The following is a 27,245-nucleotide window of genomic DNA, read 5'->3' as shown; positions in this document are numbered from 1 at the left end:
CCCAAGTACAGTTGAATGTTATAATGCATTTTTCAGTCAACAAGGCCCCCTTAACCTTTTACCCCCAGTCTTCTTCTGGAACCAAATCCAAAACAAACAAACTTAGGGGAAACTCTTCAACTAGACGTCTCATTTTAGGCACCTCTATGCTGAATGCAACTGGAAAGTTCTTTTAATAATTTTAAATCTAAGTTGCAAACTAGCTACTTCTCATTAGCTTTCTGATAAGTGGCTGAGATTGTCCCAAGCCTCCTAATTTTATTACCCTTTGTTTTAACTTGTAACATTTCCTGTCCCTATCTTCCTCCTGTGTTTTGTGTTGTTTTAGTTCGTCATGTTTTCCTTTCCCTAATATTTAAGAAATTTGTAAACTGCTTAGATTTCTTTGGAAAATTTTCTGTATATCAAATAAATTGAAAGTTGAACCAATGTTATAATGGCATCTGGACTTCAATATTCCATTATACTAAATCAACATTGGTGCACTTAAATGGTACCAACAGTTACTCCGTGTCCATGGCAGGTGTAACTATTGGCATCCAAGTGTATCAAGTGATGTTTGTAACTCACAGTATTTTTAAAGTTTATTTATTAATTAAAACTCATAGTCCGCATTATCTACAATTCTAACCAGTTTACAGCCAAACATACAAAATAATCACATACATAAAAAACAATTACATTATCAAACCATAATATACATCAAATCACAATTAAGATATGTTAACCAAGTGTGTATAGCGTAGAAATGGAAAGATGCTACCCAGAAATTTTGGTGAGATAAAGTTTGGCAAGTAGCACGAATAGAAAAGTTAGTTTCAAAAATGCAAGCTCCAACTCTCACCAGTAGTGTGAACGCATGATTTAGTCCTCACATAATTTAATGTAAGCCCTTTTCCCTTTTTATTTATACTGAGCTTTAGTAGATCTCCTATTTGAGTTTATAGTGGAATAAGGTGTAATTCCCTGCCTTATCTAACTACAGATAAGTTTTTAAGGCCTTTTTGAACTGGCCTAGCTTTATCAATCGTTTTTAATGACAAAGGCAGACCTTTCCACAACTTAGGCCCAATGGCATAAAATACTGAAGATCTGTATTTCTCCAACTGGATCATCCAAAAGAGGGCACATCTAATACATTCAAACGATGCTGATCTTACAACTGGGAGTCCCGTCCATGTCCCACTGATGCTCTGCCCACATATTTATCCCTAACTCCTCAGGAGCTTAGTCAAGATCGGGAGGCGGGGCTGGTGGTTGGGAGGCGGGGATAGGGCTGGGCAGACTTATACGGTCTGTGCCAGAGCCGGTGATGGGAAGTGGGACTGGTGGTTGGGAGGCGGGGATAGTGCTGGGCAGACTTATACGGTCTGTGCCAGAGCCGGTGGTGGGAGGCGGGGATAGGGCTGGGCAGACTTATACGGTCTGTGCCAGAGCCGGTGGTGGGAAGCGGGACTGGTGGTGGGGAGGTGAGGATAGTGCTGGACAGACTTGTACGGTCTGTGCCAGAGCCAGTGGTTGGGAGGTGGGGCTGGTGGTGGGTGGTGAGGATAGTGCTGGGCAGACTTATACGGTCTGTGCCTGTGCCAGAGCCGGTGGTTGGGAGGCGGGGATAGTGCGGGGCAGACTTATACGGTCTGTGCCAGAGCCGGTGGTAGGAAGAGGGACTGGTGGTGGGGAGGCGGGGATAGTGCTGGGCAGACTTGTACGGTCTGTGCCAGAGCGGGTGGTGGGAGGTGGCTGGTGGTTGGGAGGTGGGGATAGTGCTGGGCAGACTTATACGGTCTGTGCCCTGAAGAGCACAGGTACAAATCAAAGTAGGGTATACACAAAAAGTGGCACATATGAGTTTATCTTGTTGGGCAGACTGGATGGACCGTGCAGGTCTTTTTCTGCCGTCATCTACTATGTTACTATGTAAGCGATATGTGCACATAAGTTATAGAGTAGAATCTAGCACTTATTGTTAAATGCATAAAAGTGTTAGTATTCTAGGGGTTTCAATTAAATAGAGAGCTGTTTTGCTTTTACATCTAGGTCTGAAGTGCCTCTCATGTGTTTCATGACTATTCTATTATTTACAAGCTCAGGTGGCACCTAAATTAGGCTCCATATTATAGAATGACCAAGTGACTGGGGACAATTTAGGATGAAGGTGAAAGGGGACAGACTTGGAAGTAGCCTGAGGAAATACTTCTTCATGGCAAGGGTGGTGAATTCGTGGAAAGGCATCCCGATGGAGGTGTTGGATGAGAAAACTGTATCTGAATTCAAGAGAGCTTGGGGCAAGTACATAGGATCTGTAAGGAAATGATGAGGATAGGACATGGCATGGTGGATAGGCCACATGGTCTGTACCTGCCTTTATCTATGTTTCTCTGTTATTCCAGGGCCTCACAGCAGACGTGCTCACAGTGTGGCCCCTTGTCAGATTCCCATGAATTCTGCTGACCACTGATTTGTGACAAAGGCAAGAGAGAGAGGAAGCAATCCTGGAATTCTGGCTGTATAACATAAATTATGAAATATCATAATCTGAATACATTGATACTATAAACTAGCTAACAGAAAGGAGTTTCGTTCAAACAGTTACAGTTAAGATGCTAAAAATATGTTGGCGTTGTTAAAATATAACTCTGGTTAACTGTAAATGGGCTGATTTGAAATGGGTTTTTTTTTGTTGTTGTTGTTATTTTTACAGCCTGGAAAAGTGAACATAACATACTGTGTTCTTAGCATAAAGACACTGGGACGGGGGAAAGTTGCACTTCAGTCGCCCCATAGAAACTTATTCATACGAAATGCACAGTTTCTAAGCTAGCTTACTTGAATCTGTGTTTAATTCATCAGATAAGTACATAAGTACATAAGTACATAAGTAGTGCCATACTGGGAAAGACCAAAGGTCCATCTAGCCCAGCATCCTGTCACCGACAGTGGCCAATCCAGGTCAAGGGCACCTGGCACGCTCCCCAAACGTAAAAACATTCCAGACAAGTTATACCTAAAAATGCGGAATTTTTCCAAGTCCATTTAATAGCGGTCTATGGACTTGTCCTTTAGGAATCTATCTAACCCCTTTTTAAACTCCGTCAAGCTAACCGCCCGTACCACGTTCTCCGGCAACGAATTCCAGAGTCTAATTACACGTTGGGTGAAGAAAAATTTTCTCCGATTCGTTTTAAATTTACTACACTGTAGCTTCAACTCATGCCCTCTAGTCCTAGTATTTTTGGATAGCGTGAACAGTCGCTTCACATCCACCCGATCCATTCCACTCATTATTTTATACACTTCTATCATATCTCCCCTCAGCCGTCTCTTCTCCAAGCTGAAAAGCCCTAGCCTTCTCAGCCTCTCTTCATAGGAAAGTCGTCCCATCCCCACTATCATTTTCGTCGCCCTTCGCTGTACCTTTTCCAATTCTACTATATCTTTTTTGAGATACGGAGACCAGTACTGAACACAATACTCCAGGTGCGGTCGCACCATGGAGCGATACAACGGCATTATAACATCCGCACACCTGGACTCCATACCCTTCCTAATAACACCCAACATTCTATTCGCTTTCCTAGCCGCAGCAGCACACTGAGCAGAAGGTTTCAGCGTATCATCGACGACGACACCCAGATCCCTTTCTTGATCCGTAACTCCTAACGCGGAACCTTGCAAGACGTAGCTATAATTCGGGTTCCTCTTACCCACATGCATCACTTTGCACTTGTCAACATTGAACTTCATCTGCCACTTGCACGCCCATTCTCCCAGTCTCGCAAGGTCCTCCTGTAATCGTTCACATTCCTCCTGCGACTTGACGACCCTGAATAATTTTGTGTCATCGGCGAATTTAATTACCTCACTAGTTATTCCCATCTCTAGGTCATTTATAAATACATTAAAAAGCAACGGACCCAGCACAGACCCCTGCGGGACCCCACTAACTACCCTCCTCCACTGAGAATACTGGCCACGCAATCCTACTCTCTGCTTCCTATCTTTCAACCAGTTCTTAATCCATAATAATACCCTACCTCCGATTCCATGACTCTGCAATTTCTTCAGGAGTCTTTCGTGCGGCACTTTGTCAAACGCCTTCTGAAAATCCAGATATACAATATCAACCCTCCCCATTGTCACATGTTTGCTTACCCCCTCAAAAAAATGCATTAGATTGGTGAGGCAAGACTTCCCTTCACTAAATCCGTGCTGACTTTGTCTCATCAGTCCATGTTTTTGTATATGGTCTTATTTATTAGATGATAACTTGAAAACAATCATACAAGCAGTGGTTGTATCCAGTGCGTTTTTTTCTAGCAAAAAAGGTGCCAGTACTCAAATGCCAGGCCACCCTTCAGGGGTGGGGTGATCACTGAGGGACCCACCCCACAATAGCCAGGTCCCCTGCAATCAGTCACAGAATCTATCACAAGGCAGAATTTGTGTGTAGAGCCTGAGCTCTTTCATTAAAACTTGGGGACCGTGGCTCAATTTTAGCAGACAATGGAAAAGGTGCCGGTACTCAGTACACCCAAGTACCCCCTCAAAAAAAGCCCTGGTTGTATCACAGACTGCTGTAATTTGCCCAACACAGTATCAGCAACTAGAGAGCTTGGAGCAGGGCTAGAGATTGGTTACTTTGGCTTCTCCAAACACAATGATGTTCCGCTGCTCCTGAATTCCTTAAGGTCAGAAATTGATATATAGTTATGGGTGTAATTGTATTAAGGGAGGGGGGGGGGACAATGACACATACTTTTAGGTGCAAAGTATGTGCCTAACTGGAAATTATTTTAGTCATTAACGTGTTTTGTGGTAACATGTATGCATAAATGACCTCTTATGAAATCATGAGCAGCGTAAAAGTTGGTATGTTGCTCAATAGCGTGTACTTTGATGGTGGGCATACGCATGGGCAGAACGTGGGTGGAGAAGAGGCAGAGCCCACAGGCTAACACATGTTCTTGCTAACATCTAGACCAGGGCCGCCGAGAGGGGGGGGCAGGGGGACAAAATTCCCCGGGCCCGGGCCTCAAAGGGGGGGCCCGGCACCGCAGTCCCCTCCACCTGCCCCCCTCCATCCACCACCGGGCCGGGCCCCCCTGAATTCAAATCATAGCGCCTCACCTCAACTTCGCTCCGTGTGAAAGAAGCGCAGCAGTGGCAGTCTGCAGATCGCCTCCCTTCGGGCCTTCCCTCCCTGTGTCCCGCCCTCGCGCAAGTTACGTCAGACGAGGGCGGGACACAGGGAGGGAAGGCCCGAAGGGAGGCGACCTGCAGACTGCCGCTGCTGCGCTTCTTTCACACGGAGCGAGGTTGAGGTGAGGCGCTATGATTTGAATTCAGGGGGGCCCGGCCCGGTGGTGGATGAGGGGGGCGACGATGACGATCTCGGGGGGGGGGGAGCGGTGGGGCCCCAGGGGCGGCCTTGCCCCGGGCCCGGCCCAGTCTCTCAGCAGCCCTGATCTAGACATGGGCCAGTATGGTGATTCTTATGTTCTTATGCGCATTTATGCCAGCTTTACGATTGGTATAAGTGATTGCACCTTAAATTAAGGTTTATACAAACAGTATCCCAGCAACTAAATATTACTCAGTCATTGTCACCAGTGCACACAAACATAAGAAAACGTTTTAGCACATTTAAAAATTTTTGTTGTGGATCCTCACGGTTGGCTAGCTGAGTTGAGGAGTGGCCTAGTGGTTACACACATATATTCCAATTAAATTTAATTAGTGCCAATCAATGCTTCTTAAAAAGCCAATTATTGGCACTAATTGGCTTGTTATTCTATTAAATTGCATGCACAAATCGGGGCATACCTAAATTTGCACACTCAATTTTCGTCAACTTTTATAGAATCAGGGAGTTAGGAATAGATTCAATAAACGGCGCCCAAAATTAGGCATCGGGATGATACGCGCTAAGCCTGGATCTGTTTTTATAAAATACTGGCTTAAGACATGTTCACGTCTAACTTTAGGTGCGAGTATTTACGCCTGCCAAAGGCTGGTGGAAACGCTCGTGCCTAACCACTGTTGGTTAGGCATGGAAATGGAAGTATTATATTCCGTGCTTAAATCCTGGGAACGCCCATGACCTGCCTGTGTCCCTTCCTTGGCCACACCCCCTTTGGAATTGCATGCCAGATGAATTAAATGCACAGGTTATAGAATAGGGGCGCCGAGCAGATACGTACATAACCTGTAATTAGTACCAATTAGCAGTTTTTAAGGCCAATTATTATCACTGTTAGTTACTTTTTGCGCATATATGCAATCCACATCAAAATTACACACCTAACTTTGGGTGACCTATACAGGATTCGGGGGATAATGCTGCTGAATCTAGGAGTAATTTGAAATGTCTAGATTAATGTATTCCCAGGACATTTTACAGAAAATTGAGTGGTTTGTTTTTGTAGTGAATATTGTATTTTATTTCTGTAATTATAATCGTCTCAAACCTGATTTTCATAGGAACATAGAAAAATGTAGACAGACAAAGACCATGTGGCCTATCCATTCTGCCCCTATCACTCCCCTAGAGACCCTAAGTACTTGTCCCGAGCTCTCTTGAATTCAGATACTGTTTGCATCTCCACCGCTTCTACCTGGAGACTGTTCCATGAATTCACTACCCTTTCTGTGAAGAAGTATTTCCTCAGGTTACTTTTGAATCTATCCCCTTTCACCTTCATCCTATGACCTCTGGTTCCAGAGCTTCCTTTCAATTGAGTCTTGCTTCCTGTGCATTTATGTTACATAGAAGGGCATTTTTGAAATAAACGTTAAATCAGAATTTGGACATTTTACAAAGACTTCCAAATTCCGAATTGGAAAGAAGGTCATTTTTGAAAAATGGACGTCTATCTTTTGTGTTTGAAAATACTATGGACATCCTGTGATTTGGACATCTTTGTGATTTGGACAGCCTTTTTTGGTCCATTTTTGAACAAAAGACGTCCAAATGCAAGACATCCAAAACAGGGGAGGAGTGGCTTAATGGGTTCAATTCCCACTGCTGCTCCTTGTGACTTTGGGCAAGTCAAATGCACAAGGGGAATTTTTGGATATGACATCTAAGTCTGAATTTGGACATTTTTTGTAAAACGTCCAAAATCAGAACAGGAAAGGTCACTTTTGAAAGTGCTGGTTGGAAAAATGTTTTATGATCTGGGGGAGTAAGACGTCAAGCCCCACCTTGAACACTCCCCTGGCACGCCCCCTTGAGATTTGGGCCTCCTTCTGACGGACTTCAGAGAAAGACATCCAAAAAGAGGTTTTGATAATACTGATTTGGACGTTTCTGTGAGATAAACGTCTAAATGCTGACTTATGTCACTTTTTGGGCATCTATCTCTTTTGAAAATGAGCCTGATAGGTATTTAAATGCTTCTATCATATCTCCCCTCTTCCGAGATATAAATGCCTTTTTAATTAAATAAGGTTCCAGAGTCAAGTACAGCCTCAGGGCATTCACCTACAATTTTCCCCGGGGGGGGGGGGGGGGTGAGCACCTCCTCTGCTGAGTTGCTGAGTTCTGGATGTTGTCTGCTCCCAGGACAGGGAGCCAAGCTCAAAAAATTCTCCCAAACCTTTCATCTCTAGCCTGTAGGGAAATCCTAGCTTTGCTGACTTAACCCCAATGTACTTATTTAATATTTAAATACAGACGTGTGAGTTGTACAGCACAGGACTGGAAACACTGTTGATAGTCTTTTAAAGGTTATTCACTCCTTTTTACAGAGATTGACTTTACAAATTATAGGATTCTTGCATCCTGAAAGTGTCTCATCAACAATTTAGGTAACTACTATGGAGTTTGTCGAGTCACTTCTGATCCAGAACAGACATACGTTAAGCAAAGTTACTGTTCCAACTTGCAAAAGAATTTATTTTAACTATTCTGAGTCGGTGTCTGTGGCTAGTTAATAGGTTCATGTTTTCATGTTGTCATTAGAATTCGTTGACAGCAAATTTGTAAGATAAGGGCTGGGCGGGCTGGGACTCAGGGCAGCAATTTGGAAGGAAGCCCTAAAGTCTGCCAGCAGGCTCTGCCTTCTTCAGTTAAGGGCATGCTTTGGGCCCCCTAAACATAGCCGCTGAGAGGGGGGGGGCAGGGGGGACAAAATTCCCCGGGCCCGGCATCACAGTCCCACCTGCCCTCTGTCGTCGACCGTCTGCCACCTGGCTGGGCCCCCTGCATTGAAATCACAGCACCTCTCACCTCCGTGTGAAAGCGTTGCAGGCAGCAGGGCAGCAGATCGCCTCCCTTCGGGCCTCCTTCCCTCCCTGTGTCCCGCCCTCGTCTGACGTAACTTCCGCGAGGGCGGGACAAAAGGAGGGAAGGAGGGCCAAAGGGAGGCGATCTGCTGCCCTGCTGCCTGCAGCGCTTTCACATGGAGGTGAGAGGCGGTGATTTCAATGCAGGGGGCCCGGCCCGGTGGAGGGGGGAGCGGGGAGCGGTGGGGGGGCGGAGCCCCAGGGGCGGCCTTGCCCTGGGCCCGGCCCAGTCTCTCGGTGCCCCTGCCCCCAAATCATGGGGGCCCAGAGCAATTGCACTGCTTGCACCGCACTAACGCCAGCTCTGGAACTGGGCATTGTAATACCATTACTGTGCATGGAAGGACTCTGTTGATAGAGAAGAAATGAAGTTGAAGTTTGAATGGTCTGGAAAGATCACTAGAAGCTCAGGATATAAATGCTGAAAATAAGAATTACTGTTTCCTCTGGTGTCAGGTTTAAGGCAAGAAGAACAGAACAGTGAAATAAGTTATAAGTATCTTCTGGGTTGGAAAAGTCCATCTTAGCTTTGACTATCGACTTACTTGTCATGGAAAAAAGTACTTTGTTTGTAGCAGATGCCATTGAAGGTTTATGCAGTGTCTCAGTTTTTTAATAGACCCGTGTTTGACAGACTGGCATAATGGGGGATGGAGCAAGAGAGAATTGTTTCGTGAGCTAAGGTAATGGAGCTGTTTTTTTCATGCAGCAGTTTGATGCCAGAAGGTTGCATGTTCAAATCCCTAGGCCTTTATGCACAAAGGCAGCTGTAAAATACGTCTGCCTTGCTAAAATTTAGCGAATCGCTAACAGCCAGCAATGCACAAAGGGGATTGCATGGGTCCCCCTTTGTGCATAATCCCTGTTTGCGAGTTCGAGCTGTGAAATGGATTTGACTCTGCTGACAAATCCATTTGACAGCTCTGATGCATTGGACCACCACTGTTAACCCGGTGGTCCAGTGGACTCTGACGCCCCCAAATCATTTTTTTAAACCTTCACTGGTGGTCCAGTGGACCACAACACCCCCGCTCATGACCCCGTAACCTTTTTAAAAAATTTTCCCTGGTGGTCTGGTGGACCACGACCCCCCACTTAACCCCAGAACTTTATAAAAAAGTTTCTCTGGTGGTTCGGTGGACCAAACCCCTTCCCTTGCACAGGCACCCCCCCTCCCTCCCACACCTGACCCACACCCCGCCTCTCCCAGTACCTTACAACAAGGTGGAGGCAGGAGGGTAGGAGCAACGGCTCCCCCCTCTTGCCTCGGGCCTGCCTGGAACAAAATGCCTCACCCAGGCCCTGTCCAGTGCATTCTGGGATGTAGAAATGATAAGTAGTAGTAGTAGTACTGGGCAGGGCTAAGCACCATATAAGTGTTTGGTACTCAAAGAATCTCTGTTTTATTTGGGTTCAGGCAAAGTTTGTTGATGTCTGCCCAATCCTGAGTTGTGGTTAGGCAGGCAGTCAGTTTACTCAGACCTGTGGGTAGATCTCATTCAATGGGTATGCAGAATTTTGTCTCCATTGACTGAAGTAGCTCAGCCAGAGGCGTGAGGTAGATATTAATAAAATGGGAGACAGTATGGATCCCTGTGGCACCCCACAGTCCAGTGCCCAAGGCAATGATGTGCTGTTGCTGAACAGAACTGATTGTTATCTGTCTGACAGGATACGAAGCATGTAAGTACTGTGCCATTGATGCCTGTTTGTTCCAGTCTTTAAGCATGATATTATGATCCACTTGTATCCACTCGCCTCCACCTACCCTCCTCTCCTCTTTCCTCTACACATTAATTGATTTGTTTGCTTTATTTTTTGTCTACTAGATTGTAAGCTCTTTGAGCAGGGACTTTCTTCTATGTTTGTGCAGCGCTGCGTACGCCTTGTAGCGCTATAGAAATGCTAATAGTAGTAGTAATGGTGTTGAAGGCTGCCGAGAAATTGAGCAACACTAGTATTGAGGCAGATCCCCTGTCAAGAAACTGTCTCTGTTCCGTACCCAGGTCTGAAGCCAGATTGACATGGGTCTAGCCAGTTACTTTCAATTAGCCAGTTGTTGGGGTGTCTTCAGACTGTTCGTTCTATAAGTTTTGCCAGGAAAGGAATGTTAGAGACTGGTCAGTAGTTTTCAAGTTTGTCCTGTTCCAGTGAGCTCTTTTTCAGTAGGGGTGCACCACAGCTCTTTTTAGTGTTGTTGACAACTGTCCTTCCATAAGAGAGGAGTTAACAATTTTAGTGGCTCCTTCAATGAGGCCCATGCTCACTCGTTTTGCAATCTTTGCTGGGCAGGGATCAAGAGGGCAGATTATAGGCTTTTCAGGATATTTTCAAGGGCTTCCTCTGTGACCTGGTTGAATGAGTCTCCCAGATGGCTGTGCATGGCGGGGAAGAGGGAGCGTTCTCTTCATTAGCTGGCACGAGCATGGATGGAACTGTCTGTAGGTCCCGATGGAGACCTTTAATTTTGTTGGCAAAATGTGGCAAAATCATTGCTCGTTAGTTGTGACATGATTGAAGCGTGTGCCTAGATGAGTATTTTATAAGCTATGCAAATACTTCATAACTCTACTCCCTCTCTTCCCAAACCATGTCCCTGAACATGCCCTTATGTGGGTCATCTACAGGCATGCAGCTTTTTGTCATGGACTAATTTTATAAGAGGCCTTTTACATGTGAAAAATCGTTTGAAACATTACACCTTTAGTGATCTAGTTTACATGAAAAACAACTTGAGATTCTAATACAGTATGACGCTGATTATCTGAACGCCAATTAACCGGATGTCCAATTATCCAGACTGCAGGGTTCACAGAAGGGAGTGTATTGCAATAGGCCTCCAGTCCTTGCATGTCAGGAGGTGGACGGGTCGGTCTGGTAGTGTGGAGAGTTTTTGCTGCATCATGGACAAGGACTGGGTGGTTGAGGCCATGCAGGGCCTTGGGTTCTAGCCTTGGTGGTTGTGGGCATAGGTTTGTCCAACCATCCAGATTTGATTATCTGGACCAACTCCCTTCCGAAGATAGTCCAGATAATTGGCATCATAATTTTGGCACATATCTATTAAATGCTTTCAGTCCATTAAGAGCGAAGGATTATTTCAGGGGTAAGAAAACAAGTCATCTTTCAGAGGCCCATTGTTCTACCCACAGCTATGTGTGTATGTTTTTCTTCAGTTTGAATTGTACTGTGACAGCTGATTCCTGTTTTGGTTCTGTAACCTTCACACCCATAGATTAAATGTTGCATGTGATCCCGTCTCTCTAGTCCTCTTGAGAACTACCTTGCTCTTATCTCAGATAGGTACAACCTTTGACTCTATTGGTTAAGTCCAGAGCCCCTAGTTTTTTGGGTAGTCCTCTGCATTTCTCCATCTTGGCTCCCAACATGGCAAACAAGGTCACCACATTATCCCTTTCACAGGCAACATTCTTCATCTGCATCGTTCATCTTTATTCATTCCCAAAGAAGCCATTCGGTCAATTATGCAGTCCATGTCAGTGGTTGTTGAACTGGGATGATTCAGACAGACTCTGCCACTCTCTTGTTTCAATGATCTACAAGCGTGCCAAGCCATGGATGGGCACCAGCACTGGATAGCCAGGTCTGCAATGATACCCAGAAGTTATACGGGTGTAGTAAATATTCAGTACCATGCCTGCATCCTAAGCGGGCAAAGTTAGAACTGTTATTTATATGATCCTACGTGCCCGATGTCCACATAATTTCCATAACCACCTAGATTCCACCTTCCTGGACAGCGCTGTAGCAGTGAGGGCCAATATTTATCAGCATTACCTGGTTAAGAGCTCCTGAAATTGGTGGCCGGCCAGCTCAACATATTTTAAGTGGGCAGGAGCTTCTCCTGCCTGCTTAAACCGTGCTGAATGTTGACCCTAAAGCGAATGTGTCTCCTCTGTGAATATTGCAATGGAAAGCATAGTATGAGAACAGCATAGATTAAAAAGACATTGGACTTTGGACCATTGACAATTCCAAACAGTTAGTATGGACAAGCTTTGCAGCCCTGGCTTTACACTCCATGCAGACCTCCTGCCGAAGATGAAGAAGTCCCGCTCCTGTATTATTGTTGAAAAATTCTAGGAGCTTCTTGAGGCTTTTCCTCCTAAAACATATGTGCTTGCGCAAGTTGTAAAAGAGGACCTTACGAGACTGGGAGACTGGGCGTCTAAATGGCAGATGACATTTAATGTGAGCAAGTGCAAAGTGATGCATGTGGGAAAGAGGAACCCAAATTATAGCTACATCATGCAAGGTTCCACATTAGGAGTCAAGGACCAAGAAAGGGATCTAGGTGTTGTTGTTGATGATACGTTGAAACCTTCTTCTCAGTGTGCTGCTGCGGCTAAGAAAGCAAATAGAATGTTAGGCATTATTAGGAAAGGAATGGAAAACAAAAATGAGGATGTTATAATGCCTTTGTATCGCTGCATGGTGCGACCACACCTCGAATATTGTGCTCAATTCTGGTCGCCGCATCTCAAAAAAGATATAGTGGAATTAGAAAAGGTGCAGAGAAGGGCGACGAAAATGATAAAGGGGATGGGACGACTTCCCTATGAGGAAAGGCTAAAGCGGCTAGGGCTCTTCAGCTTGGAGAAAAGGCGCTGAGGGGAGATATGATAGGCTATAAATAATGAGTGGAGTTGAACGGGTAGATGTGAAGCGTCTGTTTATGCTTTCCAAAAACTAGGACTAGGGGGCATGAGATGAAGCTACAATGTAGTAAATTTATATTTCAATATTTTTATTGATGACAAATCAAGCCAAAACACTTCCAAATAGAGTGAAATACAAACATGCACTTACAACATCGTGCTCAACGAGGTCTAAATTATACCTTTTATCATCACAGTTTCTCCCGCTTTTATCCCCCCCCCCATTTCTCCCCCTCTATTCTTAGTTATGAGTGTTATTGATGACATTCCTTATCCAAACAAATTTGGCATATTACATGCATCTTCTGCTGATATATCTATCATAAAACTATTGTCAGCTCTAGCTGCATCATCAAATTTAAACGAATTGGAGAAAATATTTCTTCACTCAACGTGTAATTAAACGCTGGAATTCGTTGCCAGAGAATGTGGTAAAGGCGGTTAGCTTAGCGGAGTTTTAAAATGGTTTGGACAGCTTCCTAAAGGAAAAATCCATAGACCGTTATTAAATGGACTTGGGGAAAATCCACTATTTCTGGGATAAGCAGTATAAAATGTTTTGTACATTTTGGGGATCTTGCCGGGTACTTGTGACCTGGATTGGCCACTGTTGGAAACAGGATGCTGGTCTTGATGGACCTTTGGTCTTTCCCAGTATGGCAATATTTATGATAAAAAGCAACAAAGCAGTGGAATCAAATGCATTTATTGGAACAATACCCGACGTGGCCACGTTTCGCCCTCAGGCTGCGTCAGGGGTACAAACTATAAAAACAAACACAAGTATAAAAACATGTATAACCGTACATATTAACAATGTCATAAGCATGATTCAACTAATAAAAGGCAATTATTTAAAAAAAAAATTCAACATAATAAACAATCCTTTAAAAGTTCTAAAAACATGTATAGACATACATGATATCATCTGTAAACAAATATTTACAATTATCATTAAAATCATACATCACAAATTTTATCAGAACATCTACAATTACTCATATCACATTTATAACTCTCAATAAAAATGTTAAGATCATATAATTAGAATCAAAAACAATTCAATGAAGAGGGGAAGAAATTTCTTTATACATAGTGTATATAAATATATCATATACACTAGTAGTTCCAAAAATCTAGTTCTACACAGATATAAAAACAAAAAATAAAAGTGTCATCAGACAAGAAGCATATCTAAATGTACACAAAACTTTTAAAAGACTCTAGACATTCTAGTTTCTCCACTGATATTCTTAACACAAAACCAAAAAAACTCCTTAGAAATAAATAACCAGTCCACATTACTGCTAGACTTCTCACAAAAATATAACAACAGAGAAAGCACTGCAAGCACTCATCTTGCACATCTTTGGAATATGTAGGGAGTCTAGCTGTGATCTGATGGAGACGTTTTAAATGTGTTTTTAAGATTGAGTGCTTGCAGTGTGTACATTTAGATATGCATCTTGTCTGATGATACTTTTATTTTTTGTTTTTGTATCTGTGTAGAACTAGATTTTTGGAACTACTAGTGTGTATGATATATTTACATACACTTTTGATAGTTTGAACCCCTGACGCAGCCTGAGGGCGAAACGTGGCCACGTCGGGTATTGTTCCAATAAATGCATTTGATTCCACTGCTTTGTTGTTTTTTATCTACTGTTTTTGTAAGCAGTTGTGTGCCTTTTTGTTTTGGCAATACTTATGTACTTATCTACCCTCTATTATTTATTTTTATTACATTTGTACCCTGCGCTTTCCCACTCATGGCAGGCTACTACTAACCTATAAATGTACTCACTCTGCTGCTCCCCAGTATCTCTCCACACTCGTCCTTCCCTACACCCCTTCCCGTGCACTCCGCTCCATGGATAAATCCTTCTTATCTGTTCCCTTCTCCACTACTGCCAACTCCAGACTTCGCGCCTTCTGTCTCGCTGCACCCTACGCCTGGAATAAACTTCCTGAGCCCCTACGTCTTCCCCTTCCTTGGCCACCTCTAAATCTAGACTGAAAGCCCACCTTGCTTTTGACTCGTAACCACTCGCCTCCACCTACCCTCCTCTCCTCCTTCCTGTACACATTAATTGATTTGATTACTTTATTTTTTGTCTATTAGATTGTAAGCTCTTTGAGCAGGGACTGTCTTTCTTCTATGTTTGTGCAGCGTACACCTTGTAGCGCTATAGAAATGCTAAATAGTAGTAATAGTAGGCTCATTGTGGCTTACATGGGGCAATGGAGGGTTAAGTGACTTGTCCAGAGTCACAAGGAGCTGCCTGTGCCTGAAGTGGGAATCGAACTCAGTTCCTCAGTTCCCCAGGACCAAAGTCCACCACCCTAACCACTAGGCCACTCCTCCACTATATATTGTATAGTGCCTAACACTTGCCACTGAGCCACTGGACCAGCCCTAGACACATATTTTTATTAAATCCTGTTGGCGAATTCTTGTGTGCCCTATTGGGTAATCTCCCTTGTTTGTTAGGATTTGCAGTAAAGCTCCATGAGCTTTGCTCCAGGGGATTTTCACTACACACCTGGATATACTGTGATTCTGCCTCCCCTGACCTGCCTTTTCCTCATACCAGCACATTTATTGGCTTTTCATGTTGTTATTATGAAAACGTCAGTGGTTGTTTGCAAAAAATAATGAACGTTGCCTGGTCCTGACCCTGGCACTAAATGTGGCCTGGTGTCTCAATTTGTTGACATAGCCTTTGTTCGATATTTTTTTTTGTTGTTTGTTTTTTTTTTTGTCAAGCAATCTAGAGTTCAAGAGAATAAAATCAATAAAATGAAGGGAAGCCAGTCCACTGCTTTATCCTGTGCTAGAGCCACAGTACAATGGACACTTGGAGGAGTGGCCTAATGGTCAGTGCAGCAGACCTTGATCATGGCAACCTGGGTTCAATTCCCACTACAGTTCCTTGTGACCTTGGGCAAGTCACTGAACACTATTGCCCCAGGTCCAAAAACTTAGATTGTGAGCCCTCTAGGGACAGAGAAAGTACTTGCATATAATGTGTATAGCACTGCTTAAGTCTAGTAGTGTTATAGAAATGATTAGTAGTGGTAGTAATACTCAGGGCTAAAATTGACCCATGGTCCCCAAGTTTCAATGAAAGAGCTCAGGCCCTTCACACCAATTCTGCCTTGTCATAGATTCTGTGACTGGTTGCAGGGGGCCTGGCTATTGTGGAGTGGGTCTTTCAGTGATCACCCCACCCCTGAAGGGGGGCCTGGCATTTGAGTACCTTTTTTACTAGAAAAAATGCACTGGTAGCACTTGGCCTGCAGATATTAAAGGGGGGGGGGTAAAGCGCTACTAGACGTATGTAGCACTGTACACTTGAACATGGAGAACAGTCCCTGCTCAACAGAGCTTACAATCTAATTAGGAGAGACAAACAGGACAAATAAGAGATAAGGGAATATTAAAGTGAGGAATAAAATAAGGGTTCTGAACAAGTGAACAAGTGAACTACTGTTAAGCCAGGTTATTGTAGCACAATGTGGGCTATTTTACCATAAGACCACATAGGTCTCATTGCATAAAACCCTGTGCTAAAATAACCCAACTTGTGACAAAATAACCTGACTTAACAGGAGCCATGTTGATAATTTCCCCCCTAAGGGCTAGATTCTATATATCATGCCTAAAAAAATTGGCACAAAAAAGACAAAACCTAGGTGTATTTATTTATTTATTTTGGTGCATTTTCCCACAAGAGCAGGCGCAATGTGGCTTACATTAATTCAAGAGGATACAATACAATACATAGATGGCACAGTTATGGAATGAGACAGGAGGAGAAGGAACATGGGATAACACGGGAAGAATGTCAAGGGCAAACCAACCGGTGAATAACCTGTACAGTCAACAAGAGAGAGAGATTAAACAGTGGCGTTGCAGGTTGGAATAAGCCTTGTCGAATAAGAATGTTTTCAAGGACTTCTTGAACAGTTGGTGGTCGACTAGCTCTTTTAGTTGTTTTGGCAGACATTCCAGGATTTAGGACTGATGTAGGGGAAGGACGAAGCAAAAAGGGTCTTGTATTTAACATTCCTGCAGGTGGGATAATGTAGATTGAGGTAGGTCCTTGCAGATATTAGGGCATTTCTAGATGGTAGATCGATTAGACTGAGCATGTATTTTATAAAGTAAACCTAAATTTAGGCATACTTTATAGAATATGGCTAAATTTTGGCACAGCGCCCAGCCTAGCACCCATCTGCATAACTAAACATAGTTGCAGGCAATTACGCCAAGTAAAACTTGATGTAAATGCTGACGTATAAATTAGGTGCGGCCAGGTATATTCTATAACAATACACATGGATTCTAGAAGTGCCCATGGCCATGCCCCCTTTTCAGCTGTACGCCTTAGAATTTATGCGCATCCTGTTACAGAATACACATAGACAGTTGCACATGTAAATTCAAATTAATGCCAATTTGTGTCAATTAATTGGCAATTATTTGCACTGATTGGCTTGTTAAGTAATTAAATTGTGCACGCAAATCCAGAATATGACCAGATTTGCGCACTCAATTTAAGTTGCACTATATAGAATCTGGGGGTAAATAGTTAAATGTGGGATACAAATGCAAATAAATAAATAAATTTTAAAAGTTTTTTACCGTATATGTTGCTTTTTAATGTATTTATAAATGACCTAGAGATGGGAATAACTAGTGAGGTAATTAAATTCGCCGATGACACAAAATTATTCAGGGTCGTCAAGTCGCAGGAGGAATGTGAACGATTACAGAGGACCTTGCGAGACTGGGAGAATGGGCGTGCAAGTGGCAGATGAAGTTCAATGTTGACAAGTGCAAAGTGATGCATGTGGGTAAGAGGAACCGAATTATAGCTACGTCTTGCAAGGTTCCGCGTTAGGAGTTACGGATCAAGAAAGGATCTGGGTGTCGTCGTCGATGATACGCTGACCTTCTGCTCAGTGTGCGCTGCGGCTAGGAAAGCGAATAGAATGTTGGGTGTTATTAAGAAGGGTATTGGAGTCCAGGTGTGCGGATGTTATAATGCCGTTGTATCGCTCCATGGTGCGACCGCACCTGGAGTATTGTGTTCAGTACTGGTCTCCGTATCTCAAAAAAGATATAGTAGAATTGGAAAAGGTACAGCGAAGGGCGACGAAAAGATAGTGGGGATGGGACGACTTTCCTATGAAGAGAGGCTGAGAAGGCTAGGGCTTTTCAGCTTGGAGAAGAGACGGCTGAGGGGAGATATGATAGAAGTGTATAAAATAAGATGGAATGGATCGGGTGGATGTGAAGCGACTGTTCACGCTATCCAAAAATACTAGGACTAGAGGGCATGAGTTGAAGCTACAGTGTGGTAAATTTAAAACGAATCGGAGAAAATTTTTCTTCACCCAAACGTGTAATTAGACTCTGGAATTCATTGCCGGAGAACGTGGTACGGGCGGTTAGCTTGACGGAGTTTAAAAAGGGGTTAGATAGATTCCTAAAGGACAAGTCCATAGACCGCTATTAAATGGACTGGAAAAATTCCTCATTTTTAGGTATAACTTGTCTGGAATGTTTTTACGTTTGGGGAGCGTGCCAGGTGCCCTTGACCTGGATTGGCCACTGTCGGTGACAGGATGCTGGGCTAGATGGACCTTTGGTCTTTCCCAGTATGGCACTACTTATGTACTTATGTACTTATGTCAGTGGCGCAATTTATAAGTTGTTTCTCTGTAAGAAGAAATTTGAGAACTCTGTATCCTACATACACAACTAGGGCAATATCTGAAAGACACAAATTAGTATACAAATAATTTGAGGTTTCCTGAAAACATTGGTTCAATTTGTTTCCCTAAACTTCCTTCCCCTTCAAAGCTTTCCTGCTTGATTAATTGAAAGTTACAATCCATATATGTTTAAAGATAATTCTTTAATTTGACACTTTGTTGCCTGTATTTAAATACCCCAATGAGAGAATACAGAGGCGTGAAGGAGAAGGCAGGGAGGAGGAGAGGGAATTTGTGCGTTGAGGGTAGGTGTAAGTTTTTCTTCTCCTTTTAACTCCAGGGCTACTGTAGCTGCTTAAAGATCCTCCAGAAACCTGCAAGCTGTAACTTACCCTAGTCTCTTGTCAAGAAATCTCTAGGTCTATTTAGTGACAAAAAATAAGTTGACCAGTGGACACCTGGGAGATCTATCTACCAACCCCCCCCCACCTGTCCTTGACCTGGGTTAGGTATCAGTTAACAGCCATGGCCATTCTGCTCCCATATAGAGAAATGATTTCAGGTAAGGACAGTAGGGTCCATCTTATCTGCTTAGTCTTATGTCTGGTAAAATGCCACAACCCACAGCTGATTCCTGGCTTCCCTCCTTCATGGTCTAGGGATCCTCTATGCTGCTTCCAAGCTTTTTTGAATTCTATCACTTTTTGCCTCCTCTACCATATATTTCACTATCAAATGACTTTTGATATCTTCCAGGAGGCCAAATGTGGTTACATTATCATCCTGATGGCTGTGTACTGGTGCACCGAGGTTATCCCCCTGGCTGTCACTGCGCTTTTACCGGTCTTGCTTTTTCCTATGTTTGGAATCCTGGAATCCAAAAAGGTATGCCGTCACTGCCAGGAAAGCAATTGTTTAGATTGCTGCCACAAATTATCCTGTATTATTGCTCCCTCCTAGCTCTTCCTATAGGGGAGCACTCCAGTACATTGGCCGTTTCCTCCCTGTACTTTAGATTTCCAGCTCAGTCATAACTGGTGTCTATTAGGCTACAGAACTGAGATCCTGAATGTTTAATATTGAAAGGCTTGATTGACCACCTTTCATTAATCATGGACCCTAAAGAGGCAATTCTATAACTTGGTGCCAAGATGTGTAGGTGACACAACACCAATCCCGTTAAAGCTTTAGGGTGTGTCTAAGTCAATCCCGTAAAAGCTTTAGGATGTGCCTAAGCCATTATAGAAAACTAATGCAGCCACATTGGCATTCCAAAATTTAGCTTATAACAGGTCAATGGCTGGCATTTGTTGGTACCTGATATTATTCACAAGTTGTGCACATTGCTTTGTGACACATCCATGGCCCTCCCATGCTCCACTGTGTATGACCCCTAAGGAGAAATTAATAAATAAAGCTCAAAATGGGCAAAAACAGACAAGAGACAGTCTACTGATGAAGCAGAACAGACAACCAAACACTGCAGCGAATCAAGGAAGGACAAACCCAGCAAGAGTTTATCCAAATGTCAACGTTAACGGAAACAGGACCCAACCTGGCCACATTTTGGAAAATCTTCATCAGGGGTCACGTGGGTTCCCACAATACATCCACAGATTCGAAATATGTACTACAATATGTGCGTTAAAAAGGAAAATGAGATCCAATGTCAAAAGGAAAAGAACGCAGCCAGCAGCATCTGCATAGAAAAAGCTCTGGTCTAATTCCAAAAGTCAGTAATCACCAAGTCTCCAGCCCAAATTCAAAAGCACAGTTAAAGGTATTGTAGTACATGCGTTGAATCTATGTATGAATGCATTGTGTGACCCCTGACGAAGGTTTTTCCGAAACGTGACCAGGTTGGGCTCTGTTTCCATTAAAGTTGACATTTGGATAAACCTTTGCTGTATCTGCCCTTCCTTGGATCTCTGCTGCTGTTTGGTTGTCTGCTCAAAAGTGGCCATTAAAAAAAAAAAAAGAAATCAGTGCTAAATGCTGTTCTATAAAGGACACGTTAAGAGCTTAAACCTTTTGAATATGGCCTCACAGACTGACATTGGTGTCCAGCCCTGAGACCCTTGTTTCTCCTCTGTTTCAGGTGTGTATGCAGTACTTGAAGGACACTAATATGCTCTTTGTTGGTGGGCTGATTGTCGCTGTAGCAGTGGAACACTGGAATTTACACAAACGCATTGCACTGAGAGTTCTGCTAATTGTTGGAGTGAAGCCCGCATTGTAAGAAATGCCAAAACACCTTTCCTCATTTCTAAAATTATTGCACTGGTGGAGATCAGGTTACTGGAAGCATTATTATCAGACCACTAAGCTAAAGTAAACAGAGAGAGACCTCCCCAGTCTAAGAAAGAGAGAGGCAGAGACAGGGAAAGATAAAGGAAGAAGGGTTGTGTAGGCTGTGAGAGATATAAGCAGGGAAAGCGTGAGAAATGTGGTAAAGAGAGAGAAAAAAGCACAGGCTGTAAGAGTGAGAGATTCAGAGGGAAAATTCTGTGTATTGTGCAAGACTGGAAGAGGAGGAGAGAGACGGGTAGTGAGAGACAGGAACAGAAAGCTACCAGAGGCTAACAGAGAGACAGAGCTATGGAAGCAGGGGCATAGCCAGACACCCAATTTTGGGTGGGCCTGGGCCCAAGATGGGTGGGCAGAAGAACCTCGCCCCGTCCCATAGGTGATTTGGTCTCTCCTTCTCTCGCCTGCATGCCATATGGTCTCTGAAACATCCCCCCTCTCCCGTATACCTTTTAAACAGCAGATTTTCACCAGCAGCGAGTAGCAACTAATACACACTGCTCATGTTGGCACCACACCCTTCCCTCTGATGCAATTTCCTGTTTCCGCCTAAGGAGAAATACATCAGAGGGAAGGCTGTGGGGCCGGTGCGAGCAGTATGTATGTCACTGCTCACTGCAGGCGAAGATCTGCTACTTACAAGGTATGCAGGAGGGACACTTGTTGGGAGTTTTCGGCTGGTGGGGCTTGGGGATCCCTGCCAGCCACTTCATAGGTATGCGGGTGCCAGTGGCTGCTGAGCACCCCCAGTATTAAGCGAGCTTCCTCATTGTATTTTCAGCACAGTACAACACTGTTTCTATAAACTTCAACTGATATCCTTGGTCAGAGGTGTAATCACCAAATTTGCTCTTCGCTTACTTGCACATACCCTCGTCATTAGTCAGTTAGATTACTGCAGTGCCCTGCTGAATGGCCTTCAGGTTGCAGATTTGAAAAGATTACAAATAGTTCAGAATATGATAATGAATTCTAAGAAATTTGACTACGTGACTCCCCTGCTCTGGGAAGAGCACTGGTTGCCCATTAATCACAGAATAACATTTAAGATCCTTTCTATAGTTCATAAAGTTTATTTTACTGGTCTCCCACTATGTTTATCCAGATTACATATCCCCTGTACCCTGCTTAGGGCCTTACAATCCTCTCAACAGAACCTTCTCACTGTACGTTCTTTTCACATCATTGGCTTTGACACCTTAAGGACAAACATTTTTAGCATCACTGCTTCCTCCCTTTGGAATGCCTTGCCCCTTTCTTTTGATAGGAATGCTCATTGCAGACTTTTTTTTTAATAAATAATGCTTTATTAAATGTTCAAAATACAATGCATAAATAAGCAGTAAATGGAAAACACAACCATTATAACAAAAAAATACAAAATACACAGCAAACAAAATCAAACCAGAAAATTACTAAATTTAGGCAAAAACTAACAAATGAATCCTTAAAATCAAAAACAAACGTGACCATTGGTTAATTCTAATGATCCAGAACATAAGCAGAATTCCAAATTTCAGAATTAACAAAATCTAGGAAAATCATTTCAGCTTACAGTATCCATCCGAAAACATATTAAAACATGTACCACCCCACCCCCCTTTTTCCCCTTCCCCAAACCACTAAAATACCCCCATCCCCCAACTAAATCCTTCCCTCCCTCCCTCTACCAACCCCCCCCCCCCCCCTTCGATACCTACTCAAAACTATAGAAGATCATATGGGGATATGATTCAATAAAAGACTGCGAACTCTTGAGGACAAAGACATTACATACGGTTCCCAAACTAACCAAAATTCTTTCCTACGTTTAGGAGTTAAACGTGTATCACGAGCTTCCAAAAGGGCAAGAGCATGAAGAGCATTACGCCAAGACCAGAAATCCGGCGCCCTGCTCTGGGTCCAACAGTGCATAATGCACTTCTTCCCCACTACCCCTGATTTATATATAAAAATGCGTTCAGATGCTAATAAAGCGTCAGCACCACCCACCCAGCCCAACAGAAGTCCAACTGGAGAAAGACTTTGTTGCTTATGTAATAAATGCTCCCATATCTAATCACACGCTTCCAAAAAGTTGTACTCTTGGGCAATACCATAATGCATGAGCTAGAGTAGCATCTAGATATCCACACTTTACAATTCTTAACCGCCAGACACTTCGCATGAAACGCTTGACGGGGAGAAAAATAAGACCTGGTCACAATCCGAAACTGACATTCTCTATAATAAGCAGTATGAAGGTAACACGGGATCAGCTGGATACAGCGCAAGATATCCCCGGTACACAACTTGCACCCCAATTCCACGTGCCACCTCCGCGTTACAAATACATAACCAAAGATCTATATAAGGAAGATACCGAAATGAAAGTCGTACTCTTCGGCTTGAAAAACACCTCCAAATTCTCAATCAAGTTTCTGGTGCAATTAGGTAACAGGGCACTTACATAATGACAAGCCTGTAAGTAAGCATAAAAGTTAAGTAGATTAGATGGGACGTGTTCCAGCAATTGCGCAAATGTTTTCAGTGACCCATCAACCTTTAACAGATCCGCTACATAAAAGATCCCTTTGGCGGCCCAACCATGGAAAGTCCCCATTGTCCGACCAGGTCCAAATTCAAGGTTCCCTACAACGTGGATTCATTTCAAGACATTTTGTCAAATAGTTCCACACATATCTCATAGGATGTAACAAAACATGTTTTTTCAATGTAAGAGGTAATCTTTTTTGGGCTACATGTAACAAATAGTGAGGATGCAGAGGCACAAACAATTCTCTCTCTACTATCACTAAATGGAAACGTTTTTAGACTTTAAAAAGGATCTAAAACCTTTGGCTGAAGTTTGGCTGGATATGTCTTGTTCTCGTGTCCCATTGTGCTCTGGGTTGGTGGTGGGGGGTATATATTGCCATTTAATCTGCATACTATTTTAACTATCTCCTTTCCTGTTTGATATTGTAGCTCATTTCATTTTATCCTTATATTATATGTTGAGAACCACCTAGAAAGCCTCCTGATTGGGTGGAATATCAAAGCTGAAATAATATTGGAAACTACTTTATTTGGCAAATAAACAATGTGAAAGTAAGGACTGAAAAAATGAGAATTAGAACAGAAAATATATAGAGAGAAAGATAAACAAGAAGAGATAGTGAGGAGTCCTTTATAGAGTCCCATTTTGTTGATGTTGCTTTCTCAGCTTTCTGCCCAAAAGTATTGCTGACCTGTTTCCTTGAATATCATTGTCTGATATGTCCAAAACAGCGATGAGCACAGTTTCCATCCGAAAAGCTTAAGAACAGTCCAGCCAATATTCAGTGCAAGTTAACCAGCCAGGAACAGCCACCGACCGGTTAACTCGTGTCTCAGCGCATAACCAGTCATGTTCAGCAGCATTTAACCGGTTGTAGCGCTAAAATCAGGGGGACAGTATTTGGGATAAACCTTCCTATAAGCCCCATTCAGAGTACTTTAGATGTGTACTGTTTTTCTAAACACGCTGTGGGGCTCATTTTCAAAGCACCTGACCAGTGCAGGTCTTTATCTGCCAACATTTACTATGTTACTAGATGAGCTCATTTTTACTTACAAAGTTCCATAGGTTATTATGAAATTTGTAAGTCTAGATGCTTTGAAAATACATCTCTGTATAGATTTTGCTACTCATGTATTTCTAAGCCCAGTAGACCAGCAATACACTGAAGAAGATTCTATCCAGTTCAATGACTCTTGTAAATGCACTTTTTCTCAATGACCTGATTAAGGGAGAATAGGTCTCAAATATGAATCCATTGAAAGGTCTCAACCAGCGCTGTGGTATCTCTTTGATAGCCTATTCAGGTTTTAACAGATGCTGGTATGAGATTGGGAGAAGTTAATGTTATTGTTTATTGCCAGATAATAGGAGTGTCCCAAGCTGGAATCACATCCTGTGTGGCATACCTCCTATCACCCCCACCCTACCTACTGCACCACATCCAAGCAAGGGAGATAATGGACAGGGAGCAAGTTTTGCACCCCCACCTCCCTTGCACCCTGTGCTGGCACACCACTCACACAACCCTTAGGAAGGCCCTGCCAAGTAATCCTGGTAGGAAAGGTAGCAACAGTGCACTGTTGTGTTATATTGATTATATAGAATTAGATGTTGGTAGATGGACCTACACAAATGTGAGTGTTTTTCCATTTTTATTAGGCTGATGCTTGGGTTTATGGGAGTCACCGCCTTCCTGTCCATGTGGATAAGCAACACTGCCACCACCGCCATGATGGTCCCTATTGTGCAGGCTGTCCTGAGCCAGCTCAATAAATCTGATTCAGATGTGGGACATACGGAACAGCCTGAGGGACAGGTGAATGTGGGCATAGAGCTAGAGGAGAAGAATGCGTTGTCTTTTGGATCTGTACAGGGTAAGAAGCTATGAAGCAGCTCCTTGAAACACTGTCCTTGCTTAGATTTTTCTTGTTCTGTTTTGGTTTTCTTCTTATCTCTCCCATCTCACTTTTAGTGTATGCTCACATGGATCCTCTTCCACTTCTATCCCACTATCAGTTGGTGTACTTCAGGGCTCTGATCTCCCCCATTGGTTTCAGTACCCTTTTATGTTGGTAACTCTACAACTAAAATTTCACCAGGAATTCAGGCCCAAGTCTCATCCTGCACGTCTGATGTTGCTGCCTAGATGTCCCACCACCATCTGAAACTAAACATAGCCAAGATTGAGCTTCTTATCTTTGCCCCTAACCCCACCTCTCCTATTCTTCCATTCTCTCAGCCCCCCCCTCTCTCTCCCTCTCCTGCACATATCCAACCTACCATTTTTTTTCTCTGTAACATCACTAAATTCCTTCCTTCCTTTCTGAACACACTACCAAAACTCTTATCCACACTGTCATCACCTTGCTTAGATTACTGCAACTTGTTCTTTACAGGTCTCTCACTAAACCATCTCTCTCCCAAACTGTTCAAAATTTCACTGCATGACTTATCTTCTGCCAACGTCTGTACACACATAACACCTCTCCTCAAGTCATTTCATCGACTCTCTGTCCATATCCATATAAAATCCAAACTCCTCTTACTAATAACTGCTTTCATTCTGCAGCTCCTCAATATCTCTTATCTCTCCCTGGGAGTTTCTTTCATCAGGTAAGTCACTCTTATCTGTACCCATCTCCAGGGCCGCCGAGAGGGGGGACAGGGGGGACAAAAGTCCCCGGGCCTCCGGAGGGGGCCTGGCGCCACCGCAGTCAGGCCCGCCCGCCGATGCTCCCGAACTAACTAACCTTAAACGCCTCCTTCCTTTCCTTTCACCACCTTCGCGGCAAGCAGCAGCAGGGGAGGCCACTCCTTCCTTCCGTGTCCCGCCCTCGCCTGACGTAACGTCCATGAGGGCGGAGCACGGAAGGAAGGAGAGGTCTGCTCTGCTGCTTGCCGCGAAGGTGGTGAAGGAAAGAGGAGGCGTTTAAGGTTAGTTCAGGGCCCGGCGGCGACGATGACCTCGGGTGTGGGTGGGTGGGGGGGCCTGGGGCGCGCCCTGTCCCGGCCCGCTCTGTCTCTCGGCTGCCCTGCCCTTCCCTCCATGCCAACTCCAGACTCCGTTCTTCCATCTTGCTGTGCCATGTGCCTGGAATAGACTTCCTGAGTCCGTACGTCATGCTCTGTCTCTGACCCATGTTGTTTTAATATCTTCCCATAATAATGTAACTCCAATCTCTTATATGAGATTACTCTGTTGAGTAGGGATTGTCTCTTGCATGGTTGTCTACAGTGTTGCATACATTTAGCAGTGTTTAGAATAATAAGTAGTAGCAATAATCTATCAAAAGGAACCAGAAAAAAAAAAGACTACAGAGAAGTACTTAAAGATCTTGACCTGTTTCAAGCGTCTATGTGGCTGGTTTTATACAGACTTTAATGAGGTTTCCCTGGCAAATAAAGCCCTGGTAGTTGCCTGCCCATCAGCTACATAAAATGTGAAAGAACTGAGGAAACAGACACTTTTTCAGAGCTGTTGCAAGCTTTTATTCATTTGTTGCCAAGTCTTGGCAAAGATTCCTACAATACAAGGAAAATAGCCAGCTACTGGTGTTTCAGTAAGAACATGTCCCTTCCATGCTATGTAGTAACACATGATGAAATTAGCTGTGCTAATTGAAAGCACATGCTGTTCCCACATAGTGCTCCTCTAGGCCATGTCTCCTCTGGTGCCAGCTCATCACGCAGTGAAACGGGCAGTACCT

General features: G+C 43.6%; 2 protein-coding genes across 2 annotated transcripts in view; one reads left to right on the top strand and one right to left on the bottom strand.

Annotated features, from left to right (window-relative positions):
* LOC115456837 (thioredoxin domain-containing protein 17-like) overlaps positions 1-27,245 on the bottom strand; it is a 531,330-nt gene that overhangs the window by 329,097 nt on the left and 174,988 nt on the right. The gene's annotated exons all lie outside the window — the stretch shown is intronic.
* Positions 19,450-27,245, top strand: part of LOC115456836 (solute carrier family 13 member 5-like) — a 44,596-nt gene continuing 36,800 nt past the window's right edge. Inside the window, 3 exon segments of the mRNA XM_030186163.1 lie at positions 19,450-19,574; positions 20,788-20,924; positions 25,198-25,412. Of these exon segments, the coding sequence (XP_030042023.1) occupies positions 19,476-19,574; positions 20,788-20,924; positions 25,198-25,412 (451 nt within the window). The 5' untranslated portion in view covers positions 19,450-19,475.

Source organism: Microcaecilia unicolor, chromosome 13, assembly GCF_901765095.1.
Source record: "Microcaecilia unicolor chromosome 13, aMicUni1.1, whole genome shotgun sequence".
Classification (NCBI taxonomy): Eukaryota; Metazoa; Chordata; class Amphibia; order Gymnophiona; family Siphonopidae; genus Microcaecilia; species Microcaecilia unicolor.
This window is presented reverse-complemented; position numbering and strand designations above follow the sequence as displayed.